At 51.8% G+C, this 17,616-nt stretch overlaps 1 protein-coding gene across 2 annotated transcripts in view; it reads right to left on the bottom strand.

Annotated features, from left to right (window-relative positions):
- Window positions 1-17,616, bottom strand: part of KSR1 (kinase suppressor of ras 1) — a 150,690-nt gene that overhangs the window by 64,617 nt on the left and 68,457 nt on the right. For both annotated transcript variants that reach the window (XM_060290110.1, XM_060290111.1), the window contains exon 2: window positions 1,522-1,662. In XM_060290110.1, the coding sequence (XP_060146093.1) occupies window positions 1,522-1,662 (141 nt within the window). The remainder of the gene's footprint in view (window positions 1-1,521; window positions 1,663-17,616) is intronic.

Below are 17,616 nucleotides of genomic sequence, written 5' to 3'. Positions count from 1 at the left end.
TGTGGGTCCCCCCCATTCATTCCCATCTTCTTCCACCCCCTTCCCCAAACCTTTTATGCTCATGTCACCTCCTGTCCTGGAATCTCTCCTAGGGAAAATTCTTAAATACACAAACAGCTTCCTAGATAATATTAACCACCATGTTATATATAATAGTCAACAACTGGAATTAACCTCTGCCTAGTAAACTACAGTACATACACTTCAACATTATGCATCCACTTAAAAAAAGGCTGGGGGTTACCAAGTGTGAAAATACGGGGAAAACAGGCTGGTTAGCAGGTCAAATGGTAAGCGCAAAATATAAAATTGTTTATTCAGGATGGTTTAAACCAGTGTTGCCCTAGAGAAATATAATGCAAGCCACACACTTAAATTTTCATTTTTGAGCAGCCACATTTTAAAAAGTAAATATCTATGAAGTTAATTTTAATCACATTTTATTTAGCTTAATATATCTAAAAGTGTCATCTCACCAGATTAAAATTTTAAAGTTGTTAATATTTGTTTTCCTTTTTTCTGTATCAAGCCTTCATTCAGCATACCTTTGAATTTATATCTTTGAAATCATAACACATCTCATGTGGACTTGCCACATTCCAAGTCACAATATTAGCTACCTTACTAGACAGCACAGGTCTAACCCACTAGAGATTTTTTCAAGATTTAACTATTAGGGTAAAAAAAAAAAAGACTAGAAGGAAAAATCAGAATCTTAACGATCACAGATTTTTCTCTGAGTAGTGGGAATACGTATGTGATTTTTCCCTCCCTTTTCTGTTTTCCAAAGTGTAAATGAATTCATATTACTTTTAAAACAATAGCAAGAGTCCATCTTTTTGATTTTAGAAGAGACATAAAGGATTTAAAAGACCTGGCTGGGTGGATCACACCTGCCAAACATTGATTTATTGATGCCCCGTGAGAGCTGTCCTGGACCCCTGACCCTCTCCATGCAAACTGGTTGATTAGTTAGTGGGTAGGTGGGTGGGTAGGTTGGATGGATGGCAAGAGAGAACAAAGGAAAGAAAATAATATAGTACTGCAGTTACAGGAGAAAACTAAACTCAGACCCTTGCTTCCAAATTCCAAAGCCATCATTTACTAGCTGTATGCTTTTAAACAAGTTATTTGACCCTTCTGTGCTTTAATTTTCTCAAGTATAAAATGGCAATAATGATAGTAACTCCTTCACAGGGTTTTGTGAGAATGAAGTGAGATTCTCTGCACAGAGTGTTTAACACAGTGTCTGTTGCACAGCCGACGTTTCTAGAAATGTTGGCTGCTGTCCTCACGGCGAACCTATGAGTGGTGCGGTCAGGCTGTCTGGCTCATAAAGCGATGGCGCCCAGGACACATACTAGAGCCACATGTACCCTGAGTCCCTCCTGTTGCTGCCATCCCCCCACATCCCTTTCCTGAGTAGAGGGCACTATCCTCGGGTTTGTGCGTGGTCCCTTTGCTTGACTACCCCCCATGCCCCACCCCCAGACCCCAATCCCCACAGCCCGGCCCACGTACCTGTACCACCTCCGGCCTCACGTTAAAGGTGTACAGCCAGTCGCTGAAGCGAGGGTAGCTGTTGAGCTCCGGGGTCCTCTCGCTGGGAGCCACGCTCAGCTTGCACTGCCGCTGCTTGCAGATGTACCGGACCAGCTTTGCCTGTGGGAAGTCCAGGAAAGAAAAGTGGGTTCATTTCGGGCACGTGTACATGGCAGCCCCGAGCATGACATGGGGAGCTCTGGCAAACACGGGCCGTGTGATAAGGACGGGGGCCTGTCAGGTGCCCCCTCTGCTGCCATTCAAACGGGGTGAAGCAGGAAATCCTAGAGAACCACCCATCACCCGTCACCCCACCCAAGGCTGGCTGGCACGGCCTCCCCCTTGGGACTACGCTCTTTGGAGAGTAACTGTCGAGACTGGGCAGAAGACAGAACTGGGTTAAATGGAAGAAGGGCTCCCTGCTTGTGGGAAGGGGAAGAGGGGCGCGTCAGTGATTGACGATGCGGAAGACACGGGGGTTTGGGGAAGATGAGTAACCTTCCACTTAGGCTGCTTCCAGTCTAGAATCAGATTGTCTGGGCTGGGATCCGAAGGCTCAGACACACCCTAGCCCTGTGACCTTGGACAAGCTACTGAACACCCCGCCCCCAGGAAAGTCTCAGTTTCCTTCTCCAGAAAATGGGGGTAATAATAGAACCTCCCTCTCTGGGGGGCAGAGAAGAAACGAAGCACTCAGTGTGTGCCTGGCACACAGCACACACACCGTGAGTGCTGGCCAGGCCTGTGGGCTGTGGCGTGGCTGGCAAAGGTCCCTGACTTGGGTCCACCAAGACCCAGCCCTGAAATGTATGCAAATTTCAGACATGTGAATCTGTGCATTTCCCAGGGAAGCGTGTCCACAGCTTTCAAAAGACTCTCAAAAGGCTAAAACTTCAAAAAACTAAGGGTAAATTAAAGTCAGACTAGCATTCTCTTTGACAAACGCGGGGCCCCGACCAACCGGGTGCTGACGGATGCAGAGGGGCGAGACCAGCAGCGCGGGCGCAGCGGGGGCTGATTGAGAAGGTGGAGTGGACTTGAACAGATGGAAATGAGCGCACAACACAAAGAGGACCAGGCTCGGCTGACACCCAGCGACCCAGGCACCCGTTGAGAGCTTCCCCCAAAGACAGGCACCACCTTCAAAGTCCTGGACAAAGGAACCCTGCCCCTGGAACCACTTCCCAAGACCTGCTGCCCCCTTCAGGGTTTTTGCCCTTGTTAATTCATTCCTTTTCCTTTCATCTGTAAATATCTCGGTATATTTTCTCTAAAGAGTAAGGAGTCTTTTTGTTAGCACAGCTGCAATGCTAAAAAATAATGACTGACATTTAATAATTTAAAATTTCAAATACTTAGAAAGCCTCCCAATTTCCAAACAGGAGCTCTCGACCATTTTTGGACCATGGAGCCCTTTGGCAGTCTGGAGAGGTCCCTGATCCCTTTCTAAGAATAATGCTTTTAAATCCATAAAACAGAACATTAGGTTTACAAATGAAATCAATTATATTTAAATATACTTATCAAAGTATTACTTTAAATCGTTATAGAGTATTATAATCTTCTCTATTAAAGCAATATCTCTATCAAACAATATCTAGCAACGGGTCTCATACCTTTGAAGTTGTGACAAGTACAAACTGCTTTTTCAGATAGCCCCACAACTGTCATGTGATATGAAAACAGCTGTGATTTCTACTGGTGACCGAGCCGCACATACTTGCTAAGATGGCTGTGCCTTGTTGCCTCCATCCAAATTGAACAACATACTACATTTCAGATGAGGTTAATGAAAAAAAAAGAAGGTACAATTCTTTTCCCCTCCAAATTCACCGACCCCCTGAATTCTATCCACAGACCCTAGTTAAAGAACGCTTATGGCTAGAGGGATATGAGGTGTGAAATGAGACCCATCATGACAACAAAACCATTGTTTCTACATCAGTCTTTCTGAAGTTTCCCCCAGAAATGTATCTGGTCCCAATCTGCTAGACTCAGGGGCACGGGCCCTCTCCTGCAGCCCTGAGCTCTGCTAAGTCCTGCTATCTAGAGAGCTCAGCGGCAAGTGGGGACAATGGCTAGAGAGGAAACACTGAGTCAGAACAAAAATAATTCCACTCATTGTACAGTTTTGATGTTTAGTGAAACCTAGACAAAGGCAAACCCAGTGGCATTCCTGCAGCACATGCCCTTCAGGTACCCAGAGCAGACACGGCTAATGGAACGCTCTCTGCTGAGGCTGGCAACTCCGGTTGCCACACAAGAAGTGTACTATGTGCTGTCCTGTTATGGAACCTAGGCCCCTGGGAGCATCTTCAGAGCATAAAGTTAACGAATGTGAAGACACAAGTGCTGCTTTCATTCTACGGGGCTAAGTAGAGGCACTCGTGTCCCACTCTGACCCATCTCTCCCAATTGTGACCAGAGGCCAATTCCAAGTTCAGGGCTTCAACTTTCTTTTCCAGGCTCATCTCCTCTCCACCCAACCTGGGTGCTACAGGGATTCCACAAATACCTTCTGTACTTCCCTACTCCCAGGCCTCTGCTCAAACTGTTTTGGCAGGAAGTCGTTCCCTCCTCCAGCCACAATGTCCTTGGCCTGGGCAAGACCTCCCGGGCTAATCAGAATCCCTCATCTCCCCTTCCGAGTGCACTGTCTACACCTCTCTGGTAGCGCCTATCACAGAGGGGTTCATGTTCGAGCTTCTGACTGGGTCTCCCCCAATAGATGTGAGCTCCCGGGGCAGTGGACACAGCACAGGCTTCAGAGTTGAACAGAATCTGGGTTCGAATCTAGCTTCTGCCATTTAACAGCTGTGTGACCTCGGGGAAGTGCATTAACATCTCTGAGTCTTGGTTCTGTCATCTGTACAACAGCAAGGATGATACCAGCTTGTAGTTGGTTGGGAGGATTGAATTATAGTATGGAAACCACCCCCAAAGACTAGGTTAGTCCCCCATTATTTTACATCAGGGCAGGGACCGTGCCCACCTCATTTGACTGTCCCCACACGCCTATTACCGCATCTGGCACGTAACATGTGCTCAAAGATGCCTGAGGAAGGAAGGAGGGAAGAAAACACAGGGGCCTTATCCCCACATTGAAAGGTTTCTCACAGCCAGGGCTTCCTTCCACTCCAAACTGCTCTCAAACCACAGTGCCAGATTGCTGACCAAAGACAAGGCAATAAATAAGTCAATTAACTGTGCAAAGTCGAAACCATTCTTTTCTGCGTGAACCAAAGAGCTCAGGCTGCTGGCGCTAATAGCAGCAGCAAAGAGGGCGGACCGTCACCAGCCCGAGTGTTTCAAGGGCTGCACCCCTAGGAGCCAATTAATAACCCATCCATTCTGCTAAGACTTTGGCCACCACAGGTCAACAGCGAGATCAGCCGACCTGGCCTTGACAACGAGCCAGTATCTGGGGGCTTTATCTCAGCCCCGCCAACGTGTCCCGCCCTTTTCAGCCTCAAGGCCCGCAGCCCTTGGCACTCTACCAGGAAGGCTCATCCCAATGACCTCTCAGCCTCCACAACTCAGCTTAGATATCCATTCCTCCAGGAAGACTTCACCAAGCCCTTCAGCCCTGTTCCTCACAGCCCCAGCCCTTCTCCTCCATCAGATCACTCAGCGCGGTTCTAATATCTTACTTGTCTGCTTCCTTCTTTAGACAGGAAACTCCCTGAAGCCAGGGGCCTGGTCTGTGTTCTTGATCACCTGATCACCACTAGATCCCCAGGGGCCAGCACAGCACCTGGCGCGTGGTCTGCTACCGTAAAACCTTAGCTGAATGAATGGGCAAATGAACACACAATACATTCTGGGGCCCCGACAGGCACACATGTTATTAAAATGCCAGTGGAAAACAAATGCCATCAGGCAAGTAATGGCTCAGGAGCTCGAGAGTCTCAAAATCCGGGGGGCGTTCCCCCAAGGCGGAGCGAGCGGTTTCTTTTTTTAAAGGCTGTTAGGGATCCCCACTCGGCAGCCCAGAGGGGGCCCATATGTAGGACCATGCAGAATTTAAAGGGATTCCTCACTGCACGCAGTTGACAACCCATAAGCCTGGCCACCTGTGCGGGGACCAGGAAAGGGGACGAGTCGGGGTGCACTGCGACCCCGACACGGGACCGGTGTACTGGAGATCGTAAAGAAGAAACGACACCTGCGGATTTGGGTTCTGCTTAAGGAGGTGCCCGGCATGCAGCAGCTCCCACCTGAGCAAAAATAAAGCTGCTCTCACTTTTTAGAAAGTTGGTTGCAGTCGCAGAAACACCCAGGGGCTACTTTCCCAGACAAGCCGTAGCAGGGCCTGCCGGCCCAGCACCAGGGGCCTCCGTGAGGGTTTTTCATGGGTAGCGTCATTTTCTCTTAACCACAAAACCGCAAGATATAAATTCTTCAGAAAGAAGAGCACCTGGGGGTTTCAGCGATGGGACCAGCAGCAAGTGGGAAAGAGTCATCAGCACCCTGGCCCCAGGCAAGGACCTGGGGTAGAACAAAAGTCTTCCTCCACCCCTGATACCCTTTTGCTTCATGGGTGTGCATCCCGTCCCCGCCCTGACACTCAGCCTGATTTAAAGAAGGAGCAGAAGAGCATCATGTCAGCCTGCAAATAGTCGGTGGGTATCACCGAGACACGGTACACAGCAGGCGCTCACTGAGTGTCCAAGGCGGAAAGATCTAGGCTCTGGTCCCAGCTCTGACATTTATGGTAAAGGCTCTTGGGGAAATCCCCCCTTAGCTCAGCTTCAATCTCACTAGAAAAAGGGTTAACATTTTATGGAAATTGGGGTCCAAATATATATGAAAGTGCTTGGAACAACACTGACAAAAATACAGGCCCAGAACATTACCCTTGGTTACACCAAGCACGTCCAAGACTCAGTGTAGCTCTGAGGAAAAACTCCAGCTCTCGGGACAGAGGGACCTGGTCTCAAAGTCCCCCGCCCCCAACTTCCTCAGCAGGTGAACACAGATTTAACCTGTCAGCCTCAGTTTCCCCACCTCTAGAATGGGGATGATCCCCTACCAAGGGCTATTGTGAAGACTTACATGAGAAAACATGGATGTAAAATGTTCAGCAAATGCCCAGCACAAGGAAACACGTGCTCAGTGGAAGCCTGGGTGGGTGGTGTCCTCACCCAGCTAAGTCTTCAGGTTCTCTTACAACCTCCTTGGGTGACAGGGAGAACGCAGGTGAGGTCGTGCCCATTTCACAGATGGGGCTAAAGAAGACCCAGATGCTGGCAATGGCCTTCCGGACAATGCTGGTGATATTCACAGAGCCGGGATGTTTATTTTCGGGTCTAAGGGCCAAGACCCCGCTCCCAGGTTGCCTCCAAGAAACCTGAGCACCCCTTCTCCTTGGAGCGCTCACACCTCCACCATTAGCACCAGATGACGTGGCTGGAGTGGAGCTGCGTCGACTCTGGGGATGCTGCCTGCCCAGACAAGCACCTGCACCCCAGCCTGGCACCCGGATCAACTTCAAATATCCTTTGCCAGCCCTGGCTGTGCTGGCGTGACTCCCAAACAGGCCTCCCAAATGGAGGCTGCCCTGAGCATCCCTTCCATGGAGATGAGGCCAGTCAGACACCCCTGAAGAGCAGACACCAGTCAGATCTCCCGAAGTACATGCCACTGAAAGAGAAAAACTTCCCCGGGAAAAGGAAGCAGCTCCCAGAGCTGTAAGAGCGTAGGAACGTGAGAGGCCTTAGGCGACGGCTGTGTGCCTGGACGATTTCTCACCCAGGGTTTTGCACCTTTGCAGAAAACACGTCTTTCCAGACAACTGGTTTTGCAAACAAAGTCAGCTGTACCCTAAAACACAGGGCCTGGGAGGGGGAGGTCTCTTCTATGGGTGATCTGTGATCCAGGCTATAGAAGCGACCAGATGCCAAGACGGTTGTCGCCCTAACCCCGCTGGCTGCTGCAGGACCCTGAGCAGATCACTGCCTTCTCAGGGTTCCAGGACTTCCCATCTCAAGCAGGGCAGGCGGGTCAGAGGTGACAGATGGTGAAATATAAATGGGCAATGAATCCCAGGCACAGGCGGAGATGGACACCAGACTCCCAGGTACAGCAGTGGGCTCTCTCAATTATGGAAATCGCGTCGACACTTCATTATCAACCCTGGTAGTGATGATAATCTCTTCTCTTTATGTAATACCTTACCCCAAAGCTCCTAAGCATATCATTTTTCCCACAAAATAGTTCTGTATAACCAAAAAAGTCACAGATCTTTCCAGACTCTTGATGGGAGAAAAGAACCATGTCGAGATGGGGGTGCTGGCAACCAGCCTGGCTCACTCACTGGCTGAGGGACACCCGCCCACCCAGCCTACAAACAGCGGCAGGCAATTCTGAGTCCAGCCCCAGCACGATAACAAGTGCAGCTTGTCACTCAGGGTCACTCACCCATAGTCAAACCACACGTGCTAATGAACCCATGAGACTTAAAGGTATATTTTATTATTCTCATCTTACAGGGGAGGAAACCGAGGCTCTGAGAACTCTGTAACTGTTCTGAATCATGAAGGGACTCAGACCTCAACCCAACGCCCTGTTTCTATATTCCACACCATCTCCCCAAATAACGACTCCCTGGCGCCGTTGCTCATCTAAGCTGTCCTGACCGGCACGAGCAGGATGGCAGTGGGCAGGGTCTGCCTCTCCTGTGGCCCCAAGCCCCAGATCCAGCCACGTCCCGACAGTTCCAGGCGATGAGTCCTCTGAATAAAAGTCACAGACTGCCCTACACTCTCCAAAGGTATTCAGCCATCATGGGCCACCACCTCTGGTCCTGTTGTGCAAGTATCCACCCTTTGGGCTACACCCAAGCCCTGGCTCCAAACCAGCTCTGAATTCATTAAAACTAGCCACCACCCTGACCGCTATCAGGGGCTGCCCCTTTCGAGGAGACCCCGGCATGCTTTGCAGAATGAGGAGATGCACCTGGATGGGCCTCCACACGTCCACCCTCTTCCCCTCGGCTCACTCAGCCCTCCAGGCAGCAGGCACAGTTTCTGGGCCAGCTTCCAGCTCACCTACACCTATGGGACCCTGATCCCTTTTCCAGGTGGGCCACACTATATATATATATATATTTTTTTTTTTTTTTTTTTTTTGCGGTACGCGGGCCTCTCCCTGTTGTGGCCTCTCCCGTTACGGAGCACAGGCTCCGACGCGCAGGCTCAGCGGCCATGGCTCACGGGCACAGCCGCTCCGCGGCATGTGGGATCTTCCCGGACCGGGTCATGAACCCGCGTCCCCTGCATCGGCAGGCGGACTCTCAACCACTGCGCCAACAGGGAAGCCCCGCACTATATATTCTTAAGAGGACGTCCACAGCAGTCCTTGCTAGGGCCAGGTCCCTGTCTAACCCATCCCAAACTTCAGGAAGTCGCCAAAGCTCTTGGGACTTACTCCAGCCTTCCCTGTACGGTCCCTGAAGCTGCTGCTCCTTCCCCGGCACCGGCCAGCTCTGCCCAGGCCTCGGGCTGTTCCCCTTACTTCTCTTACCTCCTCCTCAAAGCTGCAGTGAGCTTCTGGGGACCTCCTGCCAAGCCAGCCAGCTAAGCAGTCTGGTCTGGCTGCCACGGCCAACGTGTTGCAAAATGATTTGTGAGGCTGTAAGGAGGCCTCTGGAGGTCATGACGCAGCTCATGGCTCTCCGCACAGGCCAGGCCAGGCGCTCAGCTCCAAGAGTGTCAGCGGCAGCCCTCGGGCCTGGCACCGCCGAGCCTCGCAGAGGTCTCGAGGGTACCCAGTGGGGCTGCCATTAGCGGGCAAGGGGCAGAGCGAGCGAGCATGCCAGGGGAAGTGGGGCGAGCAGAGGAGAAAGTGGCCTCAATTCCCAAGCCGGGTATCTCGCAACCAGCCATCCTTCACGCCCTCTGTCCCGCACCCACTCCCTCCCAGGGAAGCCGCCACACGCGTGCATCTGTGCAGAGACGATCTCCCCGCCCAGCAACCCTGCCCTGACGTTAAAACTCAGAGTCGGGGGACTTCAAACACAAACAAAAAGGCCGCCCCAGACCACAAGTGGAGCCACTCCCACGGAGGCCGGGGCGAGACGGCCACAGCTGGGAACTCGGGGCCTCCTGCCCCCTTCGTCGGCTCCACTGGGGCTACAGACTCTGGAGCCTGACAACCAGCTGCAGATGCGAGCTTCAAACCCAGGCTGAGACAAAACAGGACCAGACGTTGGCCTCACTGGTGGGTGTCAGTACCAGGGGCCGGCACAGCAGTGCGTGCGGGAGACCCTGCCCAGAGGCACTGACGAGTCTGTTGATTTCCTCTGTGCAGTTAGCATCCCCATTAGATAGCATCCCCCGTTCTAATTGCTCTGGGGCTAACTATGGGTAGGCAGGAAAGGAGGGACTGATGTGGCCTAGAAACACTCAGCAGGCTTCTGGGGAAACATGGAGCTTGAGCCCAGCCAGGGTGGACAGCCAAGGACCCGAGTTTCCTCAGCAACACCTGCCATCCCGTCTCATGCTCCGCTGAGGTCTTGAGACTCAGCGGGAAAAGTTTTCAAGAGGAAGGCATTCCCCTGACCTAAATATCCTAAGACAGCTCCCACCTGAGAAGCCAAGGGTGGGCCAAACGAATGTGCTCTTCAGAAAGCAACCCTGGCTTTCAAAAGTCAGTAAAGGAACTGTCTCAGGGCTGCCTTTGCAGGTTTGCTTCCTGCCTCAGTTCAACCCTATGAGCCCCCAGTACCCACACGGGTTTTTTAGAACTAGCGGTCCTTAGGGGCTGTGGGGACAAACTGGACTAAATCACTAGAAAGCCAGACACCCGCTCTAAACCCTTAACCGCCCTGGGCCTGAAGCGATGGCACGAGGGAAGGAAGGAGAGCCTCAGTGCGTCATCCACTCATTCAACAAGTCCTTGGGAAAGCTGTGCCCGTCGCCTGGCAACGAGAGGCGCAGTGACGTGGCCATAAGCAACCTAGTGCATAAGCTTGAGGAACTCACACGGGTGGGGGTGACAGATGTGTCCACAGAGAGATCTGACCGGACCGAGGGAGGTAACGAAGGGGAGCAAGCATGCCCACCCTCTGAGCATCCCTGATGGTCCCAACGCTCGGTGTGTCTGCTGGGAAACCGGGGGGAGAGCAGGTGTCAGGAGCCACAGGGATGGTGTCCCCACAAACTAGACCCTTAATCGACACAGCCTTTGTCCCAGTTCAAACACTCCACGTGCCTGTCTGAAGTTGAGCAGCCCACAGAGCATGGCTTCGCTCTCAACCCCTCAATTATAAGACGTAAGCCCGGAGGATTCCTGACACCGCACACCGTAGGGGGCCTGGGTGTGAATTATCAAGCAGAGGCCTGGAGAAAAGGCAGGGGCTGCACCTAAAGACAAAGGTAGGTTTCTGCCATGGGCCTACTCCCTTACCTACCCTGAAGACCTGGCGCCTGGAAGCCACTAGGAGGGAGGGATGGGGGAAGGTGAGACACTTCAAACTCTGATCTGAAAGCACCTGCGATGAGTAGGAGGTCGTGCCATATACTGGGCAGATAGGCCTTCTTTTCCAGGAACATGACTGGTTGCCTAGCAACTGAGACCATCACGGAAAAGGATAGAGGACTACGCAGGGGGTAAGGGGCAAGGACAGGTGAGCTCCTCGAATACCAGGAGTGGACTAATGTGATGGCGAACTCCCCTGGCATGATGGGTGCTGCGTTAGGTGCTGCTCATTACCTAGCTGATATCCATGCCCACTCTGTTTGGGGCAGCACTGTGCCCGGTGATGAACTGGTCTGAGTCAGCGGTTCTCAACCCTCACTTTAAATCCATGTAATCGACCTAGGATGGGGTCCCAGCACGGCTCTTGTGATGATCTGGGCCCCACTTCCAGCTTCCTTTGAAATTAGCTATGTGTGACAGTTCTGGTCAATGAGACACGAGGGCGTGTCTGCTGGAAATGCTGCGGAAGTGTTTGCTTTCCTCACAAGTGGGACGGTCTCCGGGGCTTCCCATAGCCCCGCTCCCTGCTTTGAAGATTAGAATTGCCAAAAGTTATCCAGAGAACCACACAGACACCACTGTTCAGCTGATAAACACATGAGCCACCTTACTCCAAACTTCTCATAGTAGGAGAGACATAAGGGCCTATTTGTGGAAGTCACATCTTCTGTTACTTGCCACCGAAAGCAGTCCTTCCTGCTAACGTTTATTAAGGCTGCACTGTCTCAAACCTCCTTCTAAACTTTCTAAGGCTTCCTGTCTGCTTCCAGAAAATCTACAAAAAGAAAAAGAAGGTATCTTGCCATTCTTCTTGGGACCATGTGCCATCCAAAAGCATTCCTTCTAAAGTCTTTCCAGGGCTTCCCTGGTGGTGCAGTGGTTAAGAATCCGCTTGCCAACGCAGGGGACACGGGTTCGAGCCCTGCTCCGTGAAGATCCCACATGCCGTGGAGCAACTAAGCCTGTGCGCCACAACTACTGAGCCTGCGCTCTAGAGCCTGCAAGCCACAACTACTGAAGCCCGCGTGCCACAACTACTGAAGCCCGCGCACCTAGAGCCCGTGCTCTGCAACAAGAGAAGCCACCCAGTGAGAAGCCCACACACCGCAAAGAAGAGCAGCCCCCACTCGCCGCAACTAGAGAAAAGCCCGCACGCAGCAACGAAGACCTAACGCAGCCAAAAATAAAAATAAATTAATAAATTTATAAAATTACAAAAAAAAAGTCTTTCCAAATTTTAAAGAGCAGCTACATTTTTATGAAGTCCAATTTATCCATTTTTTTTCTTTTTTGGTTTGTACTTTTTACTTCCTAGCTAAAAAATCCTTGCCAAGCCCACTTTCACAAAGATGTTCTTCTATGTTCTAGAAGTTTTATCCCTTCTTTTTTTTGGTTTAGGCCTATGAACGACTTTGAGGTAATTTTTGTATTCCAGGACCATTTTCACCACAACTGTCTACCGGTGTTTTTAATTGGATATTCCTATGTGCGAGGCACTGTGCCATGCACCTCATGGGTCCTGTCTCATCTAATAGCCACATTAATCCTCTGTTACTATTAACCTCATTTTACAAATGAGAAAACTGAGGCTTAGACAGTTACATTGAAAAAGGAACCTAGTGTACTATACCCCCAGATGTGATACCTTATAGTACCTTCACATCCATTACACAGGACCCGAAGTAACGATGGACAGTTAACCTGACGGGAGAGGCAGAGAGATGAGGAATCCTTGTTCTAGTCACCTGTCTGATGTAGTGGATGCTGAGTGCCTGGCAATACAACCCCCAGATGCACCCCTCGCCCCTAGAAGATACAAGACGATCCAGATTCCAGGGGTGCACACAGTGGGGGTGGGGTGAAGCAGGATGTGCAGCGTCTTGCATTTGTAGAGAAAAAGAATGGCTGGAGGAGCCCTGCTCCTGGCAGGGCGTGGTGAGAGCTGTTCCTCCCCGTTTGACAGGCACAGGATCACTTGAGGCCAGGAGGCAAGTGCAGACCACCACAGTGGATTAAAGATGGCCAAGAAGTTCCTGTTCCTCCCCTCTAAGATCTGTGTCCCCTCCCCTTGAATCTGGGCAGGACTGTGGTGCTTTGACGGACAGAACAGAGGACGGGTCTCCTGCAGCCCTGACCACTCTGATGGAGAGACCCTGTGGAGAGGCTGGAGAGGCCCCAAGCCCGCATGGAGAGGGAGGGTGTGCCGACGGAGCCCAGCCAACCTCACCAAGGTCCGGGTGTGCGGGCGGGGCTTCCTCGGGCCCTCCAGACCAGGACAGCCACTGGGTGCTACCACAGAAGTTTGTGGGATCCCAAGGGGACTGGGTCTGTGGGGCGGGGCAGCATCAAAGAGGAAATAATCCTCGAGATGAGTTCAACAGGTCAGGGTGAGCATGGGGTGTGGCACACGGACAGAGGGTAAGGGGCAGGAATGGCACCCAGGTGGGGGACATAGCACGAGCAAGGGCCAGAGTCACAAGAGAACCTTGTAAAGAAACGGATCTGGGCTGCCCTGGTGGCGCAGTGGTTGAGAGTCCGCCTGCCGATGCAGGGGACGCGGGTTCGTGACCCGGTCCAGGAGGATCCCACATGCTGTGGAGCGGCTGGGCCCATGAGCCATGGCCGCTGAGCCTGCGCGTCCGGAGCCTGTGCTCCACAACGGGAGAGGCCACAACAGTGAGAGGCCCGCGCACCGCAAAAAAAAAAAAAAAAAAAAAAACGGATCTATATAGCAAGTAGCTAGAGACTGGAGGGGATGGGGAAGGGTGGGAGGGCAAAGTCAACCAGGGGGCAGGGCCAGCTCATGCAGGTCCCAGAAGATTCTGGAAGGTCCTGGAAGGCCACACTAAGGCATCTGCAATCAATCTTGCAGGCGTGGGGAGGAATGCAAAGGAAGAAATGTAGTCAGATTTGGATTTTTGAATGATCATTCTGGAAACCATGTAGAGGACAGATTGAAGTGGGTGTGGAGAAACCAGAGACAGGAAAGTCAATTAAGGAGCCAATGCAATTCAGCAAATGAGAACAAAAGGTAATTTAGTCAGTGGCAGTGTGGGTGGAAAGGAAGGAGCAGATTCTAGAGATGTTTTATTAGCATTTTTACTATGAAGACAAGACTTCCCTGCTGGCTTGTCTGGGGAATTTCTGGCATACCAGCACCCTGGAATGCAGGAAGCCGGAGAGCTGAGTTTCTCCAGCAAATGAGTCAACATGTGTTTAACTTAGTAGAACTTGGTGCTTCATGGGGGAGGGGCCAGCTACCTGTCGGAAGCCTTCAGGCCCGAAGGTCCGACTTGGAAAAGGCACCTCAGCCCAGGTGTCTCCCGGCTTGAGCTCTGCCCCTTCCCCACCTCCCAGGCAGAAGGGTGCCCTGCACCTGTCAGGAGCAAAAGTCACTGCCCCAGCTGCTCCAGCTCCAGCTCCTCCCAAAGCCCCCAGAAGGGGGTCAGATAGAAAGAGGCAGCGCTTGCCAGAGCGGCCAGGCCCTGGAGGAGCTTGTCCAGCCAGCCCCCTCCGGCCCGCATGCAGAGCAGGAAGCTGCCACCCCTTAAAGGAGAGCAGGCCCAGATGTTCCTGCAAGAGAAAGAGCGAGTTCTCCCCTATCTTCCTGGGAAAGATCATGGGGATGGAGAGTCAGATAGACTGAAGTTCAAATCTCACCCCCACCTGCTACCAGCTAAGGGACTGTGGGCCATTGACAATTTCTCTGAGCCTTTATTTCCTCTATTGTAAATGAGGGGGAAGATTGGCCTCCCAAGATCACTGTCAAGACAAAACGATAAGACATACTCAGCAGCTGGCCTGCCGCAGGCACCCAGCCAGTATCTGTTCCCATCTCCTTTCTCTGGGGCCTTAATCGTGGGTAAGGCCGTGGCTTTGACGGCTGACAGGGAGCCCGGGACAGGGGGTTGGGGGAGACCTCAAAAAGCGAGTGTCCAAAGGCAGGGGTCGATTACTGATCTGCTGACGTGTCTGCAGGCTTCCCATGGAACAGGGCTAAGAACCGACTGTAGAAACCAACAGCTCTGAACAAGAGGGCGGGTCAGCACTACCCCCGCTTTTACAATCCATTCTGTACTATCAAGGCCTGAGCAACACCTCGACGCTGAATCACCAAGCTGAGTTTCAGGTGAGACCAGGATGCCCCACCAGTGACATGACTGCCCGTTCTAGCTTGAAGGGCACCAAGGAGATGACCTGGTAGCTTATGGGTACTTGTGCGGATGCCTCACACCTGGTCACGGCACGTCACAGTTTACAGACATCATCCCATCCGACCCTCCCCACAGACCCGTGAGGACCATCCTCATCTCCATTTACAGAGATGAGAAACCAAGGCTCAGGGGTGAAGTGACATGCCTCAGGCCACAGGATGTTTACTGTAAGGCACCAGCTTCACACCCAGGCTTTTCCAGTCCAATTGTCAGTGCTCTCACCCCTCCCCCAGCCCCCCAGAGGGGACAAAACTGTTTTAAGTTAATAGATTAAAACCAAGCACTCCTGAAGCACTGCGTCCCACTGGGGCCACTCCTAGCTGGGACCCCTCAGATGCCTCTCAGGAAAGGAAGGCTGGGAGGCGCTTGGCGAGGGCATTCGCGCCTCTTTGCACCAGGGACCTGCCAAGGCCGTTCGACTACCCACAGCCTTCTCTGTTATAAAATCTTCCCAGCACTCTTCTTAAGAGACCATTTTATCTGGGCAGAGGAAGATAAGGAAATGTGGGGTTTAGATGACATAAGAAAGAAATCAGACCTGGAACCCGGGAATGGAATTGCAGTGGGGTTGAGGTGACGGCAGCTCTGGGACTACCCTCTCCAGCACACAAAGGCCCAAAGATACAGGATCTCTGCCCCTAAGCCCAGAGCAGTCCTCTCAGCTGTAACTGGGCTGACATCACCCACACTACCATTGGTGGAGAGTGAGAAAGGGCTCAGATAGCAGAACGTCACTGTTGAGCTATCCCAGGAATGCCGGCCAGAGGCGGTAGGGAGAGGGATGGTCAGACCTGGGTTCAAATCCCAGGTCTATTGCTGTCCAGCTGCCTTAAGTTACTCAGCCATTCTATGCTTTAGTTTCCATATCTGTAAAATGGGGGAATAACAGTACTACCTTCATGGGTGGGAGATGTGAAGTGCTTAGCACGAGGCCTGGTAGATTGTTAATACTCATGGTCAGCCATTTTTATCACAAAATGTATCTTGTTATCTTTGAAAGTAGTTAAATTCTGACTTGTTGATTCCTTTAAGATTCTTGCTCCTGTTTCCGAGTGAGTCCATTTACATGGCAAATCCCAAGCTACACTCATGTGTTCCCCAAAAAGGGGCAAATGCAGACAAGGTCAGGTGAGGCTGGAACACGCTCACCCCAGAGGCTGAGCAGGTAACACACAAGCGGGCCCGTGTGACAGGAACCCCAGTGAGCAGACTAAGCAGCAGAGTGAAGCAAACCAGGACAACGATTAAGATGCAACCTGCGGAAGCAAGCCCGGGAGGACCTGGAAGGGCAGGCATGGCAGCCACCAGGCTTGGCACACGGGCTGTCACGGGAGCTGTCCTCCAGGCCAGGGGTGACACAGATCAAAGACACACACACATGCATACCTGCCACCCTGGACAAGCCATGGCTGAACAAAGAGGGGCCCCGTTTCAAAATAAACAGAGCAGGTGGGCTGCCAACCGCCCAAGAAATCAACTGACCACAACTTATTGAAGAAATCAGATAATAATAGCTAACACTGACGAAGTGTTTGTCACGTGCCAGGTACTGCTTTAAGGGCTTTATACATACATTAAGCCACTTAATCCTCATAAAAAAATTGGTGAGATGTAGGATGGATGAACAACAAGGTCCTACTGTAGAGCACAGGGAACTATATTCAATATCCTGTGATAAACCAGAATGGAAAGGAGTATGAAAAAGAGTATATATATGTACGTAACTGAATCAGTTTGCTGTACGGCAGACGTTAACACAACACTGTAAATCAACTATACTTCAATACATTAACAACAACAAATAACTGATGAGAGAGGCCCTAACACTGTCCCCATCTTACAGGCAGGTAAACTGAGGACAAGGAGAAGTCCCAGGTCACACAGTTAGGAAGTGGCAGAGCGAGGATTTGAACCCAGGTACTTCAACTGCTGAGTCCACACTCTGCCCCCTGGCTACGTTACCTCCACGAGTGACTGAGGTGTTCGGGGCACCTACTGCGAGCCAGGCCAATGCTGGCCATCCTGGTAGGAGGCTTCTCATTTACACAAGGACCCAGATGCTCAGGGAGCCAACCCAAAGTCACTGAGCTGGTCATGCCAGAGCCAACTTAAACCCAGGAGCGGGGACCGATGCCCCACGCTGGGCTTGACTTTACAGTAGAACACCCCAGCCCAAACCCACAGTTCAGACAAGGACCCTTCCCACTGCGCAGAGAGACACGTCACTGACACAGCGCACACAAACCCAGGCGAGGCTCTGCCACCTGGCCAGCGGGCCTGGGGAACCAGCAGAACCCAGGAGAGAATCCCACAGCCTCAACCCCCTTCCTCAGCACACAGTTCCCTCCTCAGGGGCCCGACCCACCACATCCTATTCCTT

Source organism: Globicephala melas, chromosome 20, assembly GCF_963455315.2.
Source record: "Globicephala melas chromosome 20, mGloMel1.2, whole genome shotgun sequence".
Classification (NCBI taxonomy): Eukaryota; Metazoa; Chordata; class Mammalia; order Artiodactyla; family Delphinidae; genus Globicephala; species Globicephala melas.
The sequence above is the reverse complement of the archived record's forward strand: the minus strand, read 5'-3'. Positions and strand labels throughout refer to the sequence as shown.